Here is a 22,949-nt window from a genome sequence, read left to right as displayed (position 1 = left end):
ACAGGCACAGCTAGGCCTCTCAGGCCCTGGAGCAAGTCCTGGATGGAACGTAGGCGAGGCCCTGGCTTCAGAGCGGCCTCTGGAGGAAGGTAAGAGACCTCCTGTAGCGCAGCAGCAGGGGGGATCGCAACACAGAGTGGACACGCCGGAAGGAGTGGAGAGAAAGTGACGGGATTTAAGGGGTTAATAAACATGTGGATAAAGGTGAACCGGTAGATGTGGTGTATTTGGATTTTCAGAAGGCGTTTGACAAAGTCCCTCATGAGAGGCTTCTAAGATAACTAAAAAGTCATGGGATAGGAGTTGATGTCCTTTTGTGGATTACAGACTGGTTAAAAGACAGGAAACAGAGAGTAGGATTAAATGGTCAATTTTCTTAGTGGAAAAGGGTAAACAGTGGAGGGCCTCAGGGGTCTATACTTGGCTCGGTGCTCTTTAATATATTTATAAATGATCTGGAAAGGAATACGATGAATGAGGTAATCAAATCTGCGGATGATACAAAATTATTCAGAGTAGGTAAATCACAAGCGGATTGTGATACATTACAGGAGGACCTTGCAAGACTGGAAGATTGGGCATCCAAATGGCAGATGAAATTTAATGTGGACAAGTGCAAGGTCATGCATATAGGGAAAAATAACCCTTGCTGTAGTTACATGATGTTAGGTTCCATATTAGGAGCTACCACCCAGGAAAGAGATCTAAGCATCATAGTGGTTAATACTTTAAAATAGTCGGCTCAGTGTGCTGCAGCAGTCAAAAAAGCAAACAGAATGTTGGGAATTATTAGGAAGGGAATGGTTAATAAATTGGAAAATGTCATAATGCCTCTGTATCGCTCAATGGTGAGACCGCACCTTGAATTCTGTGTACAATTCTGGTCGCCGCATCTCAAAAAAGATATAGTTGCGATGGAGAAGGTACAGAGAAGGGTAACCAAAATGATAAAGGGGATGGGACAGCTCCTCTATGAGGAAAGGCTGAAGAGGTTAGGGCTGTTCAGCTTGGAGAAGAGACGGCTGAGGGGGGATATGATAGAGGTCTTTAAGATCATGAGAGGTCTTGAACGAGTAGATGTAAATCGGTTATTTACACTTTCGAATAATAGAAGGTCTAGGGGGCATTCCATGAACTTAGCATTTAAGACTAATCGGAGAAAATTCTTTTTCACTCAATGCACAATTAAGCTCTGGAATTTGTTGCCAGAGGATGTGGTTAGTGCAGTTATTATAGCTGGGTTCAAAAAAGGTTTGGATAAGCTCTTGGAGGAGAAGTCCATTAACTGCTATTAAGTTTACTTAGGGAATGGCCTCTGCTATTACTGACATCAGTAGCATGGGATCTTCTTGGTGTTTGGGTAATTGCCAGGTCTTGTGGCCTGGTTTGGCCTCTGTTGGAAACAGGATGCTGGGCTTGATGGACCCTTGGTCTGACCCAGCATGGCAATTTCTTATGTTCTTAAGGAAGCCTGAACGGTGTTTGAAGGTACGGCAGTTGAGATTCAATACCAAGAAGTGCAGAGCCATGAATTTGGAGTGTGGAAATCCAAAAGATGTGATGGGGGTGAAAGTCTGTTGTGCATGGACCAAGGAAGGGATCTTGGGGCGAAAGTATCTGATGTTCCCTGTACGTACCCGGATCAGTCCAGAGCATGGGTTATGCCTCCCTGCCAGCAGGTGGAGACAGAGAAAAACTTGAAAGGTGTCCTCACTTAATCTGGTGTGCCTCCTGCATCCCTTCAGTATTTCTCTGTCTCCAGCAGATGGAGGTGGTGCAAACCCTGCAGTCTTGCCCTGTTTCTGGGGTTAGGCTATCCCTTAAAATTAACTAAGAGTGAACTAGCTATAAGTTGTGAATCAAGCAAGTATAACAAAAAAAAAAGGAGAAGCTCTTCTCCAGGGGAGAGTTTTCCCAATCCTCCCAGAGGGTTGTGAGATCCTGCGGGGTCATCCTCTCTGGTGGCAGGTTATTGGAGCTGGGGTCGGTAACCCCACAGGGCTCCAGCCAGGTAAGGTGCTGGGGGTCCAGTCCCTCTCTTACCCCGGGCTTATTCTGAGCATTTTGGAAAAAAATAAAAATAAAAATTTTTTAAAAATGTTTTCTTTTTTGCTCTGCTGCAATCCAGGACCCCTCCCCATCTGAATCGCCGTGGTTTTGACGAATTTCACCGCATGTTTCGCGTGTTTTGGGCCGTTCTCTCCCCCCCCCCCATGATGCCGCGGCCATCTTGGTGTGTGGCTTGTGGAGAATCATCCGCGCGGCTTTCTAGGGCCGGTGTTTACTCCCGCTGCCTACCTGGAGGGGATGGCAGCTCTCTTTCAGAGTCTGCAGCAGTAGCCAAGCCTCGAGGGGCTCAGAATCGCTCTGCTCCGCGGGAGCTTCTGGCTGATCTGTTTCCCCTCAGTGCAGGGTCGTCAGCCATCTTAAACAACTTTGCTGCAGCTCAGGCAAGGGCTGTGGGGGCAGGGCCCTGGGTATCCGGGCGGTGGTGTGTAGCAGTTATATGCTGCGGGCGAGCCTGCGCTGGGTTCAGCAATTGCTGGCGTCTAGAGATCTTCCTCCGGGAGAGTCCGAGCAGGCGCAGCAGTTGGAGGCTGCGGTGGCTTATGGAGCGGATGCACTGTATGACCTGCTCCGCACCTCCTCTCGCACCATGTCATCGGCAGTGTCAGCGAGGCGGCTCCTGTGGCTCCGCAACTGGTCAGCGGATGTTTCCTCTAAGGCTCAGCTCAGGGCTATTCCATTTAAAGGTGTTTTTTTTATTTGGAGATGATTTGGAGCAGTTGATAAAGTCCCTGGGGGAGAACAAAGTTCACAAGTTGCCAGAGGACAGACCGAAACCTTCCAGAGGGTTTCCATCCTCCCGCTCTCGTTTTCGGGGGCAGCAGAGGTTTCAGCAGAACAGTCAGCAAGCGGCCGGACAGTGACAACCGTTGGCCAGGAGCCAAGCCTGGTCCTCGTCCTTTCGGGGTTGCAGAACCTCCCGGGAGGTCCTTCCTCCTCTCTTGCCTCCAGGACTCCACAATGAGATGGGGCCGACCCATCCCTCGATCCCTGTCCCGAGGCGTGGGCCAGCATTACTTTCGATCAGTAGGTGCTAAGCATAATAGAACAGGGCTACGCTTTGGCCTCTCCGAGATTTATACTTAATATCTCCATGCGGTCCACAAGTCAAACGGCAGATCGTGCGTCAGTCTCTCGAATGTCTCCTGGCTCTGGGAGTGGTAAAGCCGGTCTCTCCAGAATGGTGGAGGACGGGAAGATACTCCATTTACTTTGTAGTTCCAAAGAAGGAGGGATCCTTCCGGCCAATTTTGGACCTCAAGAAGGTAAACAAGTCTCTCAAGGTGCCGCACTTTCGCATGGAGTCTCTGCGTTCAGTCATCTCGGCGGTGCGCAAGGGCGAATTCCTGGCCTCTCTAGATCTGACGGAGGCATACTTGCACATTCCCATCCGCGAAGATCATCAAAAAATCCTTTGCTTCATGGTCCTGGGAATGCATTACCAATTCTGCGCTCTACTTTTTGGTCTCGCGACCGCACCCCGTACGTTCCCCAAGGTCATGGTGGTTGTGGTGGCGTCCCTCCGGAGACAAAGCCTCCTCATTCATCCCTACCTGGATGATTGGCTCATCAGGGCGGAGTCAAGGGAATGCTGTGTGGAAGCGATCCACAAGGTGACCACTCTCTTGGAGTCCCTAGGCTGGGCAATCAGCCAAAGAGCAATCTGGTCCCCTCTCAGACATTGGAATTTCTGGGAGCCCGGTTCGACTCCTCGGTCGGGAAAGTTTTTCTCCCGACAGACCGAATGAAGAAATTGATGGGGCAAGTTTGTTGCTTGTTGGCACTCCCGTTGCCCAAGGCTTGGGAATACCTTCACGTTCTTGGCTCGATGGCATCTACTCTGGAGGTGGTTCTCTGGGCCTTTGCTCTTATGAGACCGTTACAATGAGCATTGCTTTCCCAGGGGGATCCCAAGTTGGAGAATTTCCCTCTACCACTCACCGATCATGCCAAGTCCAGTCTTGGGTGGTGGCTTTGCCCACACACCCTGTCTCGAGGGGTGGATCATGAAGTTCCAAACTGATAGTAGTGACCACGGATGCCAGTCTCTCCAGTTGGGGAGCTGTTTGCCAGGATCTTTCAGTACAGGGCAGCTGGTCCCTGGAGGAGTCCAGATGGTCGATCAATCGCCTGGAGACCAGAGCGGTTCACTTGGCCTTGCAACACATTCTCCCCCGATTACGCCATCAGGCGGTTCTCGTCCTGTCGAACAATGTGACAATGGTGGCCTATAGCAACTGTCAACGAGGGACCAGAAGTCAAGCTGTAGCCGACGAGGCAGAGGTACTCATGACTTGGGGGGAGCAAAAGCTTGCGATGCTAGCAGCTTCCCACATCGCCGGGAAGGAGAACATACAAGCGGACTTCCTGAGTCGGAGGAGCAATGAATCTCATTTCTCGCAGATGTGGGACTCCCTACATGGACTTGATGGCAACGCGAGACAGTGCCAAGGCTCCTCGCTTCTTTAGTCGCAGGAGAGATCACGGCGCAGAGGGGGTCGATGCGCTAGTAGTTCCCTGGCCAACCTCAGTTCTCCTGTACGTGGTCCCTCCTTATCCTCTGGTGGGTAAGGAGATTCGCAGGATAGAGATCCACCCAGGGAGGGTAATCCTCGTGGCTCCCGAGTGGCCCTGACATCTGTGGTTCGCAGATCTTATCAATCTGGCCGAGGATGGCCCTCTACGACTTGGGCATCTTCCGCGTCTTCTCCATCAAGGGCCTATATATTTCGACCAGGCAGCTCGCTTTTGTCTAGCGGCATGGCTTTTGAAAGGCGGAGATTGAGGAAGAAGGGGTATTCTGAGGAGGTGATCACTACACTGCTACAAGCCAGGAAAATGTCTACCTCTCTCTCATACATTAGAGTATGGAGGGTTTTTGAGACGTGGCGTCGTGAGCGAGAGATTGCTACAATTTCTCAGATGTTAAGCTTTTTCAATATGATTTAGCCAAGGGCTTGTCTTTTAATTCCCTCCCTGTACAGGTGGCGGGCTTAGGCACTCTGCTTGGTAGCTCGGTGGCATCACCTCTAGATGTGGTACGTTTCCTCAGAGGAGTAAGGCATTTGAAGCCCCCTGTCCATCTGTTATGTCCGTCGTGGAGTCTTAATTTTGTTTTTTTGCGCATTGTGTGATCCGCCGTTTGAACCCATTAGGTCGGTGACATTGAAGGACCTCAGCTTGACAACTGTGTTTTTGGTCGCTATATGCTCAGCTCGCCGGATTTCTGAGTTGCAGGCTTTCTTCTGTAGGGAACCCGTTTTGAGAATCTTTGACTCGGGAGTTTCTCTCCGAACGGTTCCGTCCTTTTTGCCTAAAGTGGTCTCATCTTTTCATTTAAGCTAATCTGTTGAGCTTCCGCCTTTTCCTCATTTGTCGAACGATGTTCAACATGCACGAGAGCTTCATCAACTCGAAGTTCGGCGTTACGTTACTTGGAAGTCACAAATTCTTTCAGATTCTCAGATCATTTGTTTGTCCTATGGAGCGGTCCCAGGAAGGGTCACAAGGCGTCTAAGACGACGATGGCACAATGGTTGAGAGAAGCCATTTTGTCTGCATACATTTGAAAATGACGACCGGTTCCTGAGGGCCTGAAGGCCCATTCTCTTCGCTCTCAAGCAGCTTCGTGGGCCGAATGCCAGTTGGTATCACCTCAGGAGATCTGCAGAGCCGCTACTTGGAAGACGCTCCATACCTTTGCTCGCCACTACCGCTTGGACATTCAGGCGCCCGGAGATTTTGGCAGTGGCGTATTGCGCGCGGGACTCGCAAGGTCCCACCCGGTTTAGGGAAGCTTTGGTACATCCCATGGTCTGGACTGATCCGGGTACGTACAGGGAAAGGAAAATTGGTTCTTACCTGCTAATTTCCGTTCCTGTAGTACCACGGATCAGTCCAGATGGCCGCCCAAAGACTAGGAGTGGGTATCAGGGGGATCTGTAAAGTCCGTGCGCATATTCAGATTATGTTATTGCAGCATACTGAGAAAGAAAGCTATGGTTACATGTTTGTATGTTTGTTCTTGCAGTTCTGTTCTTGCTTGATTCATTGCTAGTCTTTTTCTGCTTTGAGACTCTCTATATACTGAAGGGATGCAGGAGGCACACCAGGTTAAGTGAGGGTGCCTTTCAAGTTTTTCTCTGTCTCCACCTGCTGGAAGGGAGGCATAACCCATGGTCTGGACTGATCTGTGGTAGTACAGGAACGAAAATTATCAGGTAAGAATCAATTTTCTTATCTGAAGGCGGCGAGACAATGTGACAAGGCGATAGCTAAAGCCAGAGGGATGCTGGGCTACACAGAGAGAGGAATAACCAGTAAGAAAAAGGAGGTGACAGTCCCCTTGTACAGGTCCTTGGTGAGGCCTCACCTGGAGTACTGGGTTCAGTTCTGGAGACCGTATCTCAGAGGAGACAGAGACAGGATGGAGGCGGTCCAGAGAAGGGCGACCAAAAAGGTGGATGATCTATATAAGAAGTCCTATGAGGAGAGGCTGAGGGACCTAAATATGTATAAACCTGGAGGAGCAGGGGGATAGGATACAGACCTTCAGATACCTGAAAGGTTTTAATGATGCACAATCAACAAACCTTTCACTTTGGAAAGAAATCAGTAGACCTAGGGGTCAGGTAGTGAAATTCCAGGGAGGACGACTCAGAGCCAACGTCAGGAAATATTTCTTCATGGAGAGGGTGGTGGAGGCCTGGAATGCCCTTCCGGAGGAGGTGGTGAAGACAGAAACAGTGAAAGATTTCAGAGGGGAATGGGATAAGCACTGTGGGTCCCTAAAGGCTCGAGGATGGAAGTGAGGAAAAGAGTCCATGGGGGTAACTGGGGGTAACTTGCTGGTGCGGCAGTTGCTACCCTTAACAATTAAGCCTTGACACTGTTAATGCAGCTCCATCCTTGCTCTCTACTTCAATGGCACTGGTTAAAGGAAATTCGATTCAAACAGCATCCGCGGGCCCTGACTTTTACAGTCTGGGAAACTGATAAGCATGGGGGGTAACCTGCACATTGCAGCAGATACTGGCGTAAGCTTGCTGGGCAGACTGGGTGGAGCATTTGGTCCTTTTCTACCATCATTTCTCTCTTTCTTCCTGGGTGCTGTGGAGTATTTCTCACTGACCTAAGTAAAAAGGTGAATAAAGAGTCAATCACAAATCTTACACAATTTATTGCAGTTTTTAGCGACCATCACAATAGGCTCTGCCGGTCAGTAGACCTTCATCTGCCTTATATTTAAGCAGTGGTCTCTTTGTAACTTCCTCTATTTGCAATAAGTTAAAAATTGGCACCGAGAGTTTAAAATGCTGACAGATCCAATGTATCTGAATGTAAGGACGAATTAGGACGTGCATCACTGCTTATGAGATTTCCTGTGTGATTTCCCCCAATGCAGAATCCGCTTTGAAACACAGCCTGTGTCTGGATCTTTTTGTGATATTTAAGAAGAAAAGAGACAAGCAGATGTGTCTTATTTGCATTTTAAGATCAAAATATAAAAAGTTTGCATTGCACTGCAACCACTGATTAAATATAAGGCAGATGAAGGTCTATTGACTGGTAGAGCCTATTGTGATGGTCGTTAAAAACTGCAGTAAATTGTGTAAGATTTGTGATTGAATCTTTATTCACCTTTTTAGTTTGGTCATTCTATGGGAATTGACCCCCAGTCTTTGGCGTATGAGAATTTCAAACGTTCCACATAGAAGGTGAATTTTAATGCTGGCTCTCAGTTAAATATTCATTACTAAGTCATTAGAATTCAGTTACTTTAAGCTGACAGGACTGAGGTTCAGGGTCCCGGGTCCTGAATGAATCCCAGGTCTCCAGCAGGGCATGGCAGAGTTTTTGGTGAGTGACTGCAATCAGAGTGAAGGGAATCAGTGTAGAGACTGGAGGTGAGGATGAGAGGAACAGAACCAGCAGGATGAGGTCAGACGTGGTCTGTTCCCCTCTGTTCATGTGCTGTGTTGCCCACCTGTGCCTGTCTACAAGCAGCACCAGGCTCTATTATATATGATAGGGATCCATAGCCACCCTAATGCCGTTCAGTGATTAAATGAAGCTATCTCCCTATATACGTCTCCCTCCATTTTTGTAAATTTAGTAATCATACTCTCGCTTTTATCCACCAGAAGATGGATTCAGGAATAATAGTGAGAGGCAGAGAATGTGTGATGGGCAGCAGATGGAAGAATGGAAAGAGAGAGACCCCTCCAGAGACAGCCCAGGACCTTCAGCTGAGTATGCAGGAGGAATCAGTAGAATAACATCACCCAGGGGGAAAGGAAAGAGTCCATATGCATGTTCTGAACGAGGAAGAAATTTCAACCTCTGCCCCAGTCTTGTAGAAACTCAGAGACTCAGTGAAGGAGAGAGACCATTTGAAAGTGCTGACACTTCAGAAAACTTCACCACAAACTCACAATCTGTTGAACAACAAGAAATTATTGAATGTGGGAACAAGTTCCCTGAAAGGACAAGTCACACATCCAACAATATCAGAAAAAGGAAGAAACAACATTTACAGGTTCTGAAGAAGAGATATGGACCCCTATGAATACAAAACTTACAGCACATGGAAAAGATCATCTAAAAAAGAAACCATTAAAATGCACTCGGTGTGAACAATGCTTTTTCTTCCAAGCTGAGATGGAAGGACATGTAAGAATTCAATCTGGAGAAAGACCATTTCAGTGCCCTGAATGTGAGGAGAGGTTTACTAAGAAATCAAACCTGAGAGAACACAAAAAAAATTCACAGACAAGACCAACCTTTTAAGTGTTCTCAATGTGAAAAATGTTTCAGATATAGATCCTGGCTTAAAGATCACCAGAGAAGTCACAAGGGAGAGAAGTCATTTATATGGTCTGAATGTGATAAAGATTTATATCAGAAATTTAGTTTAGGAAAACACACAAATATTCACACAGGTGCGAAACCATTTAAATGTTCGGAATGTTTTAAATGCTTCACCTATCAATCTAATCTTAAAAGCCACATCAGAGTTCATACAGGTGAGAAACAATTTAAATGTTCTGAATGTGATAAATGTTTCGCCGACATGTCCAATCTTAAAAACCACAAAACTGTCCATACCGGCGAGAAACCATTTAAATGTTCTGAATGTGATAAATGTTTCACGCAAATGGCTACTCTTAAAAACCACAAAACTGTCCATACCAGCGAAAAACCATTTAAATGTTCTGAATGTGATAAATGTTTCGCTAATATGCCCAATCTTAAAAACCACAAAAACATCCATACAGGTGAGAAACCATTTAAATATTATGAATGTGATAAATGTTTCGCGCAAATGTCCACTCTGAAAAAGCACAAAACCGTCCATACAGGTGAGAAACCATTTAAATGTTTTGAGTGTGATAAATGTTTCACTCAAATGTCCACTCTTAAAATCCACAAAACGTCCATACAGGTGAGAAACCATTTAAATGTTTCTCCCAAAGATCCCATCTTAAATACCACAAAACCCTCCATAGTGGTGGGAAACCATTTAAATGCTCTCAATGTGATAAATGTTTCGCTAAAAAATACTATCTTCAAAGACACAAAACCGTCCATACAGGAGAGAAACCATTTAAATGTTTTGAATGTGATAAATGTTTCACTCAAATGTCCACTCTTAAAAACCACAAAACTGTCCATACCGGCGAGAAACCATTTAAATGTTCTGAATGTGATAAATGTTTTGCTCTCATATGGCATCGTAACTGCCACAAAACCATCCATACTGGTGCGAAACCATTTACATGTTCTGAATGTGATAAATGCTTCACTGAGCAATCTAAGCTTTAAATCCACTGCAGAGTTCATACAGGTGAGAAACCATTTAGATGTTCTGAATGTGATAAATGTTTCTCCCAAAGATCCCATCTTAAATACCACAAAACTGTCCATACAGGTGAGAAACTATTTACATGTTCTGAATGAGATGCTTTGCTTAAATATTCCCCTCTTAAATACAACAAAACCGTCCATACATATGAGAAACCATTTAAATGTTCTCAATGTGATAAATGTTTCTTGCAGAAATCTGATCTTAAAAAACACGAAAGAATGCATACCAGTGAGAAACCATTTAAAATTTTTTGAGTGTGATAAATGTTTCACTCAAACATTTAACCTTAATAAACACAAAAGAGTCCATACCATTGCAAAAAGGTTTAAATGTTCTGATTTTGGTAACTGTTGCAGACATATATCTGCTCCAAGAAGCACAAAATAATCCATACTAGTCTGATTCAGAGCAATTTCCAAACACTCCCGGATATGTTACCTGTGAAAATTACACATGATGACCTTCAGAAGGAGGCTCTCTAATAAGGTTATTATTCGTAAATTTGAGATACAGATCATTTCTAACCTAACCTGGCTATGAATTAGGTTGATTTCTGTCAAGGTCATTGCAAAATAAACTGATTTAGAGAAACTGCCCCATACAACAGCATGAAATGAGCCATGTGAAACAGAGACCATATAAATGCTCTGAATGTGACAATATACATAGTCACAAAATAATGACGGTAGAAATGGACCAAATGGTCCATCCAGTCTGCCCAGCAAGCTTCTTATGGTACTATTTGCTGCGCCATGCAGCTTAGCCCACAGTTTCTTTTAAGGGTAGCAGCTGCTGCTCCCTGCAGTTATCCCCAAGCCTTAGGATAACCCATAAAAAATGTAGTGCTAGCACCATTTTTACGGGGTGATGAGCCTTCTTGAAAATTCAGACAGTGTTGCCTGATCTGCTTTGCTTATGGACTTGTCCTGTATGTTTTCCCTTATGTCTGTGCATCAGTACCCCAGACTGTAAAAGTCAGGGATCATGTTGATTGTCTCTGAATCCAATTCCTCTTTCCTGACACTCCCCCGCCACTATCAAAGCAGAGAGGGAGTGTTGCAGTTGTGTTAAAAGCATCAAGGCTTATTGGTTAAGGGTTATAATCCCCATGCTTTCTGTTAAGGGTAGCAACTGCTGCTCCCTGCAGGTTACCCCCATGCTTATCAGTTCCCCAGAATGTAAACGTCTGGGTCCTTGTTGGTTGTGGTCTGAATCCCATTTCTCTTTTCCCCTGCTGATGAAGTGGAGACCTGTGTTTTATTTGCATGAAAAGCATCAAGGCTTATTGGTTAAGGCTCGTAACTGCCGCACTGAGAAAATTACTCCCATGTACCCTTTTCCTCATTTCCATCCTCGAGCCTTTAGGGATTCTCAGTGTTAATCCCATGCCCCTTTGAAATCACTGTTTTTGTCTTCACCACCTGCTCCGGAAGAGATCACGTGAGGCAGTGAGGGGAACAGATGTAGGTTTCCCTTTCTCTGCCTACTCCCCGATATCTAACCCCATCCACGACTTTTATCACTGACAGACAGGATTCGCCGGCTAATTTCTTTCTTTTTACAACTAGCTGCCTTTATTTTGAGACCGCGTAGTGCGAAAAGAAAGAGAAAAAGAGCGAGACAAAAACCGCGGCCCAGACATGCCCTCCCCGCCCGCGATGGAACTGCCTGGACCCTGTATGTACCCGGATCAGTCCAGACCGTGGGTTGAGCCTCCTGTCCAGCAGATTTCGAGGCAATGAAGACACATCAGGCAGGATTCATGGCAGGCAGGAAAAGGGCTGACCACTCCCGTGGGTCCCCTTTTTATTGTACATACACCCATAGCATACAATGTGTCATCACATCATTGGCTCCTCTCCCCATAGCATACAGACGTGTCACTACACCATTGGCTTGGCTCAGGGGGTGTGTACGGATCATCTCATTGGCTGCTGAATCCTATACCATATGTGTCTGTCTTTTAACTGCATCTGACTACGTGGCAACTAGCTATCCTTTCAGGCAGTCAGGGTTAATCATAAGCTAGAGAAATACGTGACAGTCAGGTATCCTCTCCTTGGGCAGAGAGGTTTAATTATAAGCTAGAGATTTAGATGCACTAGTGTTGCTTCATTCAGTGCAAAGGTCAGGGAGAAGGGAAGTTAGTGTTAAACCCTGACATGGCCTGCTGGCAAAGCTCATAATTCCCCACATCTCACCTTTTCTGTTTTTATTTAAGCAGCACAAGAAAGCTTTAGACCCCTACTGAAATCTGTTATGTCTTGGAATGGGCTGGAGATAGGGGAAGGGGGATATGGAGAGAAAAGCTGAGTCGGCGTGGTGTGCCAGCTGCCGCAGAGCGCTTGAGTCTCCACATCACCCAGAGCTGGTGCAGCGTGGTGTGCCAACTGCTGCAGGGCTCAGGATTCCCTATTAAGCAGCATACAAGACATCTTTGTATCCGGGCTGAGAGCAAGGTTTCAGTATGGATATGAGGTTGGGTATGCACTGAATACAGCAGCACAGGCAAATAATTAAGACAATTACGGTCATTATAATAGGAATCACCCTTTTGAGACCAGAAATATCAGGGAGCCAGGACCATAGCCAGTCCCATGGAGAAGTTGGTATTCTGCCTGAAAGTGGTGCATCAGCAACCATGGTTTCTATCTGCTCTATGGTATGTGTGAGGTTTGCTTTATAAACTGATATGTACACACAGCAATGAGATTCAATTAATGCACAAACACCACCCTTTGAAGCTAAAATGGTGTCTAAGGCATAGCGGTCCTGTAATGCTACCTCTCTAATCTGAGAAACTTCTGTTGTGAGTAGTTTTAATGCATGGACTGTCTGATTAAATAGGGCAGTCGTCCAGTTAGCTAGGATGTATAAGTCCCTGTAATTCATAGCTGTTCCCATTGGGGGAAACAGGCTTCTAGCCACCTGGGTTTCTGTATACATATCTATGGGACTCTTGATCGCCTCCCTTTTGTTACGGAGTCTTGCTTTGGGTAAATTGTTGACTGCATAGTATGAGGGGAGGATGTAGCCTAGAGTGCATCTGCCTCTCCATCTGGGGGGAATGTGCATATATGCTCTACGCCCACACAGCATCCAAATGTTCCCTATCTGGTTAGTGTACCAGTTACGGGGCTGTTTGACTTGTTGTACCATTGCGGCTACATACTCACACAAGCTAAATTGCCCGTCTGAGAATTTTTCTTTTCTATCACACCTTGTTGGTTCTCCCACGGAATATCCTGAGATCAGCCAATTGCACATATAGTGGGTAAAGCTATGCAAGTATTCTGTGATATTTTTTGGGAATTCAGGGTATGCTGTTACATTAGAGTATGATCTGATCATGACTTCTTCTAATACAATGGTTCGGCTACAATATGGATATTTTCCCACCTGAAGCCCCTTCCCATCCCCTGTATCATAGTCCCAACAAAGAGCGGCAGTCTCTTGAATACGGCTGCCGATGGATATTATGGTATTACCAACTGGAGAAGTAATGAAAACACCTCTCTGTAAAGGATAATTAGTCCACACTGTAAGGTTAAATGGTACAGCATGCATCAGTCGATTCAACAGGTGTGAAAAGTTCTGTGCATCGAGGATGTACATGTTGTCCTGCCAAAGTCCTTGTTCGGAAATCACCATAGCTGAAGAAATAAGGCAAAGGAGGAGGGTGCAGAACACAATTGTTAATGAGTTGGCATTCAGGCAAGAAAAGGCGGCTAATAAGTTCTCTGGAGTTTTCTCAAGGCCTTGCTGTTCCAAGAGTTGTGCAGATTGGTTGGATAGGGCCTTGATCTGTCCCCAGGTCATGTGGTGCTGCTTTTTGCGGGGAGTCCGGTCTCTGTCCATCTGAGGGCTGTGGAGGCTCAGGGAGAAGTTGGGGATCGGGTCCTGTAGACCTGGACACCTTTCCATCTTTCCACGGCTTGATATAACAGCTTGGAACCCAAAGTGGACCTGTGGGAGCAAGAAGAGAAGCATATCCTCGTCCCCATGTTAAGGGAACGGGACCGTACCAGACAGGGTTAAACATAGCAACCTAAAACTTAACTAGGAACTGATCAAAATTGAGATGAAGGCAGCAGTCCAGCAGCAAGAGGGGGGCTTCCCAGTCTTTTGCATCGAGTGTCACATGTATGATTTTTTCCCACCGGTGAGAAGTTATATATGTGCATGCGATGCAAAGAGCTCCTGGTTCTCAGAGAACGAGTCCGATCTCTGGAGGCTAGAGTGGCAGACCTGGAGGAGCTGAGGCAGACAGAGAGGTATATAGATGAGACCTTCAGGGACATAGTAGTCAAGTCCCAACTTCAGACTGGCAGCCCTGGTGCTGCCTTGGAGGAAGAAGGTCTCATGATGGGAGAGCACCAACCAGGTGCAGCAGGAAAGGATCCTGTAGCAAGGACCTGCTCTCCAGGTGATGCATTGTCCTTTCGCACTGAGGATATCTCCCCAAGGCCTACTGCCCAGGAGGGAAGGGTTAGGTCGGCCGTCATAGTTGGTGATTCGATTATTAGGAATGTAGATAGCTGGGTGGCTGGTGGGCGTGAGGATCGCCTGGTAACATGCCTACCTGGTGCGAAGGTGGCGGACCTCACGCGTCACCTAGATAGGATTTTAGACAGTGCTGGGGAGGAGCCGGCTGTCGTGGTACATGTGGGCACCAACGACATAGGAAAATGTGGGAGGGAGGTTCTGGAAGCCAAATTTAGGCTCTTAGGTAGAAAGCTTAAATCCAGAACCTCCAGGGTAGCATTCTCTGAAATGCTCCCTGTTCCACGCGCAGGTCACCAGAGGCAAGCAGAGCTCCGGAGTCTCAATGCGTGGATGAGACGATGGTGCAAGGAAGAAGGATTCAGTTTTGTTAGGAACTGGGGAACCTTTTGGGGAAGGGGGAGTCTCTTCCGAGGTGATGGGCTCCACCTTAACCAGGGTGGAACCAGACTGCTGGTGCTAACCTTTAAAAAGGAGATAGAGCAGCTTTTAAACTAGAACAAAGGGGAAAGCCGACAGTCGCTCAGCAGCGCATGGTTCGGAGAGAGGTATCTTTAAAGGATACTAATGATGCATTAGAATTAGGGCATCCCGACAGTGAGGTTCCAATAATTAGAAAAGCAGTCCAAGTGCCTGTAACTAAAAACTCACCTGAGCTAAAAAATTCAAACTTATCCCTATCAATTAAAAAGCAGAATGATAATACAAACAAAAAACAAACTTTGAAATGTTTGTATGCTAATGCCAGAAGTCTAAGAAGTAAGATGGGAGAATTAGAATGTATAGCAGTAAATGATGACATAGACTTAATTGGCATCTCAGAGACATGGTGGAAAGAGGATAACCAATGGGACAGTGCTATACCGGGGTACAAATTATATCGCAGTGACAGAGAGGAGCACCCGGGAGGAGGTGTGGCGCTTTATGTCCGGGATGGCATAGAGTCCAACAGGATAAACATCCTGCATGAGACTAAATACAAAATTGAATCTTTATGGGTAGAAATCCCTTGTGTGTCGGGGAAGACTATAGTGATAGGGGTATACTACCGCCCACCTGGTCAAGATGGTGAGACGGACAGTGAAATGGTAAGATAAATTAAGGAAGCTAACCAAATTGGTAGTGCAGTAATAATGGGAGACTTCAATTACCCCAATATTGACTGGGTAAATGTATCATCGGGTCACGCTAGAGAGATAACGTTCCTGGATGGAATAAATGATAGCTTTATGGAGCAATTGGTTCAGGAACCAACAAGAGAGGGAGCAATTTTAGATCTAATTCTCAGTGGAGCACAGGACTTGGTGAGAGAGGTAACGGTGGTGGGGCCGCTTGGCAATAGTGATCATAATATGATCAAATTTGATTTAATGCCTGGAAGAGGAACAGTGTGCAAATCCACAGCTCTCGTGCTAAACTTTCAAAAGGGAAACTTTGATAAAATGAGAAAAATTGTTAGGAAAAAACTGAAAGGAGCAGCTACAAAAGTAAAAAATGTCCAAGAGGCGTGGTCATTGTTAAAAAATACCATCCTAGAAGCACAGTCCAGATGTATTCCACACATTAAGAAAGGTGGAAAAAAGGCAAAACGATTACCGGCATGGTTAAAAGGGGAGGTGAAAGAAGCTATTCTAGCCAAAAGATCTTCATTCAAAAATTGGAAGAAGGATCCAACAGAAGAAAATAGAATAAAGCATAAATATTGGCAAGTTAAATGTAAAACATTGATAAGACAGGCTAAGAGAGAATTTGAAAAGAAGTTGGCAGTAGAGGCAAAAACTCACAGTAAAAACTTTTTTAAATATATCCGAAGCAGAAAGCCTGTGAGGGAGTCAGTTGGACCGTTAGATGATCGAGGGGTTAAAGGGGCACTTAGAGAAGATAAGGCCATCGCGGAAAGATTAAATGATTTCTTTGCTTCGGTGTTTACTGAAGAGGATGTTGGGGAGGTACCCGTAATGGAGAAGGTTTTCATGGGTAAAGATTCAGATGGACTGAATCAAATCACGGTGAACCTAGAAGATGTGGTAGGCCTGATTGACAAACTGAAGAGTAGTAAATCACCTGGACCGGATGGTATACACCCCAGAGTTCTGAAGGAACTAAAAAATGAAATTTCAGACCTATTAGTAAAAATTTGTAACTTATCATTAAAATCATCCATTGTACCTGAAGACTGGAGGATAGCAAATGTAACCCCAATATTTAAAAAGGGCTCCAGGGGCGATCTGGGAAACTACAGACCGGTTAGCCTCACTTCAGTGCCAGGAAAAATAGTGGAAAGTGTTCTAAACATCAAAATCACAGAACATATAGAAAGACATGGTTTAATGGAACAAAGTCAGCATGGCTTTACCCAAGGCAAGTCTTGCCTCACAAATCTGCTTCACTTTTTTGAAGGAGTTAATAAACATGTGGATAAAGGTGAACCGGTAGATATAGTATACTTGGATTTTCAGAAGGCGTTTGACAAAGTTCCTCATGAGAGGCTTCTAGGAAAAGTAAAAAGTCATGGGATAGGTGGCGATGTCCTTTCGTGGATTGCAAACTGGCTAAAAGACAGGAAACAGAGAGTAGGATTAAATGGACAATTTTCTCAGTGGAAGGGAGTGGACAGTGGAGTGCCTCAGGGATCTGTATTGGGACCCTTACCTTTCAATATATTTATAAATGATCTGGAAAGAAATACGACGAGTGAGATAATCAAATTTGCAGATGACACAAAATTGTTCAGAGTAGTTAAAGCACAAGCAGATTGTGATAAATTGCAGGAAGACCTTGTGAGGCTGGAAAATTTGCATCCAAATGGCAGATGAAATTTAATGTGGATAAGTGCAAGGTGATGCATATAGGGAAAAATAACCCATGCTATAATTACACAATGTTAGGTTCCATATTAGGTGCTACAACTCAAGAAAGAGATCTAGGTGTCATAGTGGATAACACATTGAAATCGTCGGTTCAGTGTGCTGCGGCAGTCAAAAAAGCAAACAGAATGTTGGGAATTATTAGAAAGGGAATGGTGAATAAAACGGAAAATGTCATAATGCCTCTGTATCGCTCCATGGTGAGACCGCACCTTGAATACTGTGTACAGTTCTGGTCGCCGCATCTCAAAAAAGATATAATTGTGATGGAGAAGGTACAGAGAAGGGCTACCAAAATGATAAGGGGAATGGAACAGCTTCCCTACGAGGAAAGACTAAAGAGGTTAGGACTTTTCAGCTTGGAGAAGAGACGACTGAGGGGGGATATGATAGAGGTGTTTAAAATCATGAGAGGTCTAGAACGGGTAGATGTGAATCGGTTATTTACTCTTTCGGATAGTAGAAAGACTAGGGGGCACTCCATGAAGTTATCATGGGGCACATTTAAAACTAATCGGAGAAAGTTCTTTTTTACTCAATGCACAATTAAACTCTGGAATTTGTTACCAGGGGATGTGGTCAGTGCAGTTAGTATAGCTGTGTTTAAAAAAGGATTGGATAAGTTCTTGGAGGAGAAGTCCATTACCTGCTATTAAGTTCACTAAGGGGCGGATTTTAAGAGCCCTGCTCGCCTATATCCGCCCAAATCCGGGCGGATTTAGGCGAGCAGGGCCCTGCGCGCCGGTGAGCCTATTTTACATAGGCCTACCGGCGCGCGCAGAGCCCCGGGATTCGCGTAAGTCCCGGGGTTTTCTGAGTGGGCGTGTCGGGGGCGGGCCCGAACCACGCGGCGTTTTCGGGGCGTGTCGGGGGCGGTCCGGGGGCGTGGCTACGGCCCGGGGCGGTCCGGGAGCGTGGCCGCGCCCTCCGGACCCGCCCCCAGGTCGCGTCCCGGCGCGCTAGCGGCTCGCTGGCGCGCGGGGATTTACGTCTCCCTCCGGGAGGCGTAAATCCCCCGACAAAGGTAAGGGGGGGTTTAGACAGGGCCGGGCGGGTGGGTTAGGGACGGGAAGTTGAGGGGAGGGCAAAAGAAAGTTCCCTCCGAGGATTTCCATTCTGGAGACTTTGAGTCCGTGTAAGCTAGTGATGACCGCGAGGAGCGTGAGATTATATATTGAAGAGGATGAGTGATAGAGGAGAGCCTTGGGGTTTGCTCCATTTCAGGGCCGAGCTCTTGAGGTATTTGTGCTCTGGGTTATTACTTGGGCTCTGCCAGAACTGGCCCAGATCTTCTGCTAATCAAGCCAAGGAGGGGAGGGAGTGACAGCCTTCAAGTCCAGGACTCCGGGATTCAGGAGAGGGAAGGAGAGAGGGGACTGAGGGATGAAGCTGTGCAAGGGGAGGGATAGTGGGGATGAGGAGATGAGGTCAGGATGTCCTTGGGGAGGGAGGATGAGGCAGTGCAGTGGCCACCAACATTACCTCAAGAAATACCCATGGAACACAGGTATGGAGAGAGCCCCCCACCCCTGTCAGCCTCTGGATGGGACTCCCTGTCTTTGCTCTTCAACATCTGGGGGTCCTGCTCTGGCTGTTGTACTCTAAGCCCCATGTCCCCAAGCTCCGGCCCTCCATCCAGCCTTCCAGATTTCCAGTGTTTGTCTGGGGATCAGGCAGGCTGTGCACCACAAGGAATATTTAAGGGCCGGATTTTAAAAACCATTTATACACTTAATATAGGGGTTTTCCACCTGTAAATGTACTTGGCAGGTGGATTTAAAAATTGCTACTATATATGCCATTGCATTGTCCATAGGATCTTCACCTGTAAGGGCACTTTATGCACATAAATGGCTTTTTAAAATACCTGAGGGTGTCCTGTTTGCTGTTCCAGGCATCGGTCACGTAACGTCGCTGCTTATTTCTGGGACGTGGAGTGGAACATTCTGGGAGAATGGCAGAAGGAGCTGTACAAGAAGGTCATCGAGATTCACGGCGTCGTCATGTCACGGGGTAAGTCTGCCTTTTCTATCATCTACCTCCCATACACACCCTGCAGGATGGCTTCTGCCATTTATCAGGGCTGGAATAATCCCAGGTGCCAGGTCCCTTGGGCACATATAATATACAGTCTGGCTTCTGATCTCATGCCAAGTCCAACAGGAGCTGCTGTGGTCCCCAGGGCCCAGTGAGAGACACCTCTGCTGCAGGCCCGGCACAAGATGCTGCTCTGTGCTGGAAGATGAATCTTTTATAGGTTAACGTAGACCAGCTGGAGTCTGTCTCTCCTTTCTCTACAACTAAAGCTGGCACAGAGGAACAGTAGGGAGGATTTGCTCTTCTGATTCCAGCTTCTGTGCAAGGAGCTCATACGTTAGCTCTGCACCAGTGTAAGGATGCTATAAGGGGTTCTCTGTGGAGACAGAACAGTTGGAGGTGGTGAAGAAGCAGAAAGGTAATAGCAGCATAAGAAGATGGAACTGCTCAGACTTCTGGAAATAGCCAAGGCTGTTAGGATATTGAAATATGTCAAACCTCACATTAAATTTTGCTCCTATCTTCTGGGCTCAGCTTACAAGAATGTGGTATTATTGGCATATGTGAGAGAAGATAATAGTACTAACCATATTATGCAAATATAGAAACTAACCCATTGGTGTGCAGGTCTGGAGGAGGTAATGTATACAACCTTTCCTGTACGTACCCGGATCGGTCCAGACAGTGGGTTGAGCCTCCTTTCCAGCAGGTGGAGACAGACTAAAACTTGAAGGACGCCCTATATCAGGACAGAGCCTATCCTCTAACCCAGAGCTTTCCAAAGTGTGTGTCGCAACACTTTAGTGTGTCGCCTGCAGTTTGCCAGTGTGTCGCACAAGCCCGGTGCACCTGACACACCGGCAAGTGGGAGCCAATGCAGCCGCCGGTGGAGCTCATCCCACTGGCGGCTGAGCAGTGAAATATCGCTGTGCTGTGTGCCGGAGACACACAGCAGGAAGATCGGTATGGCCGTGGTGGAGCTCACGTCACCACGGCCGGAAGAAGAAAAAGGTCATGTATATACGTGCAGGTGCTCCTCCTCCTTCCTGCCCATGCGGCCCCGGAAGAAAAATGTTGCCGGAGCCGCACGGGCAGAAAGGGGGAGGAGCGTCAGCCGTGTGCAGAAGAGGAGCAGCAGCGTTGTTGCAGCAGGCGAGAAGAGGAGGAGGCCCGATAGCAGGGTCCCCACCGCGGATCGGCCCGAGAAGATCAGGGCCACTGCCGTCCGCGATCGGCCCGAGAAGATCAGGGCCGCTGCAGAGCCCATCCTGCAGCAACCCGTGAAGAGGAGGCCCAGAGGTAAGAGAGAGGCTGAGGGCCCGTAGAGTGCGTGTATGAGGTGAGTTGAGCGATTGTGTGCGTGTATGAGGTGAGTTGAGAGATTGTGTGTGGGAGTGAGGACCTGAATGTTTGCAGAGACAGCATGTGAGAGAGCCTGTGTGTGTGTGTTAGAGAGACAGCATGTAACAGTGAGAGCCTGTGTGTATGAATGATTGTATGAGAGAGAGCATGTGACAGTGAGAGCCTGTGCTTGAGCAAGACAGCATGTGGGTGTGAGAGAGAGCCTGGGTGTGTGAGAGTCAGACAGCACGTACAAGAGAGAGACTCATTGTATGAGAGAGAGCCTGTGAGAGTGAGAGCCTGTGTGTGTGTGTGTGAGAGAGAAAGCATGTGAGAGAGAAAGCATGTGAGAATGAGAACCTGACTGAATGTTTGAGGGAAGAAGATAGATGGAGAGAAAAGAAATAGAAAAAAAGACAATATGAAAGGAATTGGCAAAAAAAATAAGAAAGGGGAGGTGGAACAAAAAAGCCTGTGACCAACCGATTAGAAAACTAAGATCAGACAGTAAAGGTAAAAAAAAAGAAATAAATTACTTTTTACTGATTGGCACATGTAATCTTTGGTAATGTGCAAGACTAGCACTTTCTCTATGCTGATTTCACAATGTACGAGATCAACATGGAGGAAGTGGAAACCCACGGGGCCTGCACAGAGGAGGCAGCAGAATGGGCTTCAGTGCCAATAGCAGCAATCAGCGCCTCCCCAATAGCCATGCGGCATCAGTGACAGTGGCAGCAGAGGAATGAGAGAGGCTCCGAGGTTGCTGGCAAAAGAAAGAGAGGGGGTTTGCCTTTAGTGTGTGCCTGCCTGAGGGTGTGTCTGTGTATGAGAATTTATGGGTGTCTTCCTGGGGTTTGTATGTGTGAGAATAGGTGCCGGCCTGTGTGTGGTGTATGTGTGTGTGAGAATGAATTGGTGCCTGCCTGGGGGTCTGTGTGTGTGAGAATGAATGTGTGCATGCCTGGGGGATGGTGAGGGAGTGGTGTGAAAATGAATGGAAGCCTGCCTGGGGGTCAGTTTCAGTGTGTGAGAATGACTGGGAGCTTGCCTGGGTGTGTGTGTTTGTGTGAGAATGTTTGGGAACTTGCCTGGGTGTGTGTGTTTGTTTGTATGTGAGGGAGCCAGAGAGAGTGTGTATGAGAAAATCCAGGGGAGTAAGAGTTTGTGTGGGGGGTGTGTGTGGAGGGGGAGAGAGTGTCTTAGAGCTTGAGAGTGTGTCAGTGTCTGTGAGAGCGAGAGGTTATGGTGGGTATAAGAGCATGAATGTGTATGTATGTGACAGTGTATGTGTGAGAGAGAATGGAAATGTGAGTATGTGTGAGAGAGAGAGGATAACCTCCTAATCCTTGACAATATCAGGGTGACTGGAAATCAAGAGCTCCCATGTACGGACATCAGGGGCTTTTAAAAATCCTTATTAGTTTTAATTATTGGGTGTTATTTGATATATGTGCTGTTTTGAAATATTTTATTGGTGTTTGGGAAATTGTAAAAAATGCATATGATTTTAATGAATAGAAATTCTATTTATCAGTAGTTTTAAAATATTCTTTTATTAGTATGGTTTTACTATTATAACTGATGCTTTATGTTTCTTGATTTTATTTGTTTTATGAGGAATGGTGGTTCTGTTTTTCCATTATTAATACACAGAGTCTGGCTTCTTGGGGTTTCCATTTCAGTTTTTGTCTAATTTTTTCTCCTTTATTTTGTATTCTGTATTTGGTGAGGGTCTGTCTCTGCTCTGTGTGTGTGACCATGATGAGAAATTCGCTAGCATAGGGATCTATAGCAATCGGGTTTGTTTTGTTTCCTCAGTAGGTGGTGTATTGGTATTCTAGGACCCAGTATAATATTTACCCTTGCTTTTTCACAGGTAGGGTTATTGTTGTTTGAGTCCGTGGTGTTATTACTGTTATGTTACAATGGGATTGCAGTATAGATTTTGAGTGTCTTTTTTTTTTTGCGAGGTTTTATTTTCGTTCACAATGTGCCTGGCAGTGGAAGGTGTTTGTGCTGCTGTTACTGTGAGGTGACACCAGAATTTGAAAATATCTTTTAGTATGATGAGCTGTAAGGGAAACATGTATTTATTTATTTATTTATTTATTTATTTATAACTTTTATATACCAAGGTTCAATTAACAAGATTAATTATCACTTCGGTTTACATTATAACCAGCAAAATTAACAGAGACAAAGTCTTGTTTTACAAAGAACAGGGTAGAAATAACCTGGATAAACAATGAACAGGGTAGAAATAA

General features: G+C 46.1%; 2 protein-coding genes across 9 annotated transcripts in view; both read left to right on the top strand.

The window, feature by feature from the left end:
• The window catches only part of LOC115080610 (zinc finger protein 2-like), a 68,704-nt gene that overhangs the window by 30,389 nt on the left and 15,366 nt on the right, over positions 1-22,949 (top strand). For 4 of the 8 annotated variants that reach the window (XM_029584882.1, XM_029584883.1, XM_029584887.1 and 1 more), the window contains one exon: positions 8,211-10,236. In XM_029584882.1, coding sequence (XP_029440742.1) covers positions 8,211-8,635 — 425 coding nt within the window. In that variant the 3' untranslated portion in view covers positions 8,636-10,236. Of the gene's footprint in view, positions 1-8,210; positions 10,323-19,198; positions 19,318-22,949 lie in introns of those variants that run through there. The other 4 variants (XM_029584886.1, XM_029584885.1, XR_003853607.1 and 1 more) reach the window with 3 other exon arrangements.
• LOC115080613 (oocyte zinc finger protein XlCOF8.4-like) lies at positions 9,119-10,357 on the top strand. The gene has a single exon (XM_029584891.1). The coding sequence runs from the start codon at positions 9,140-9,142 to the stop codon at positions 10,319-10,321; it is 1,182 nt and encodes a 393-aa protein (XP_029440751.1). The 5' UTR covers positions 9,119-9,139; the 3' UTR covers positions 10,322-10,357.

The sequence above is a fragment of the Rhinatrema bivittatum genome, chromosome 19, assembly GCF_901001135.1.
Source record: "Rhinatrema bivittatum chromosome 19, aRhiBiv1.1, whole genome shotgun sequence".
Classification (NCBI taxonomy): domain Eukaryota; kingdom Metazoa; phylum Chordata; class Amphibia; order Gymnophiona; family Rhinatrematidae; genus Rhinatrema; species Rhinatrema bivittatum.
This window is presented reverse-complemented; position numbering and strand designations above follow the sequence as displayed.

What these genes read in the sequence shown, in the direction of transcription:
- LOC115080613 (XM_029584891.1), top strand. Translation starts at nt 9,140, where the DNA reads ATGTCCAATCTTAAAAACCACAAAACTGTCCATACCGGCGAGAAACCA.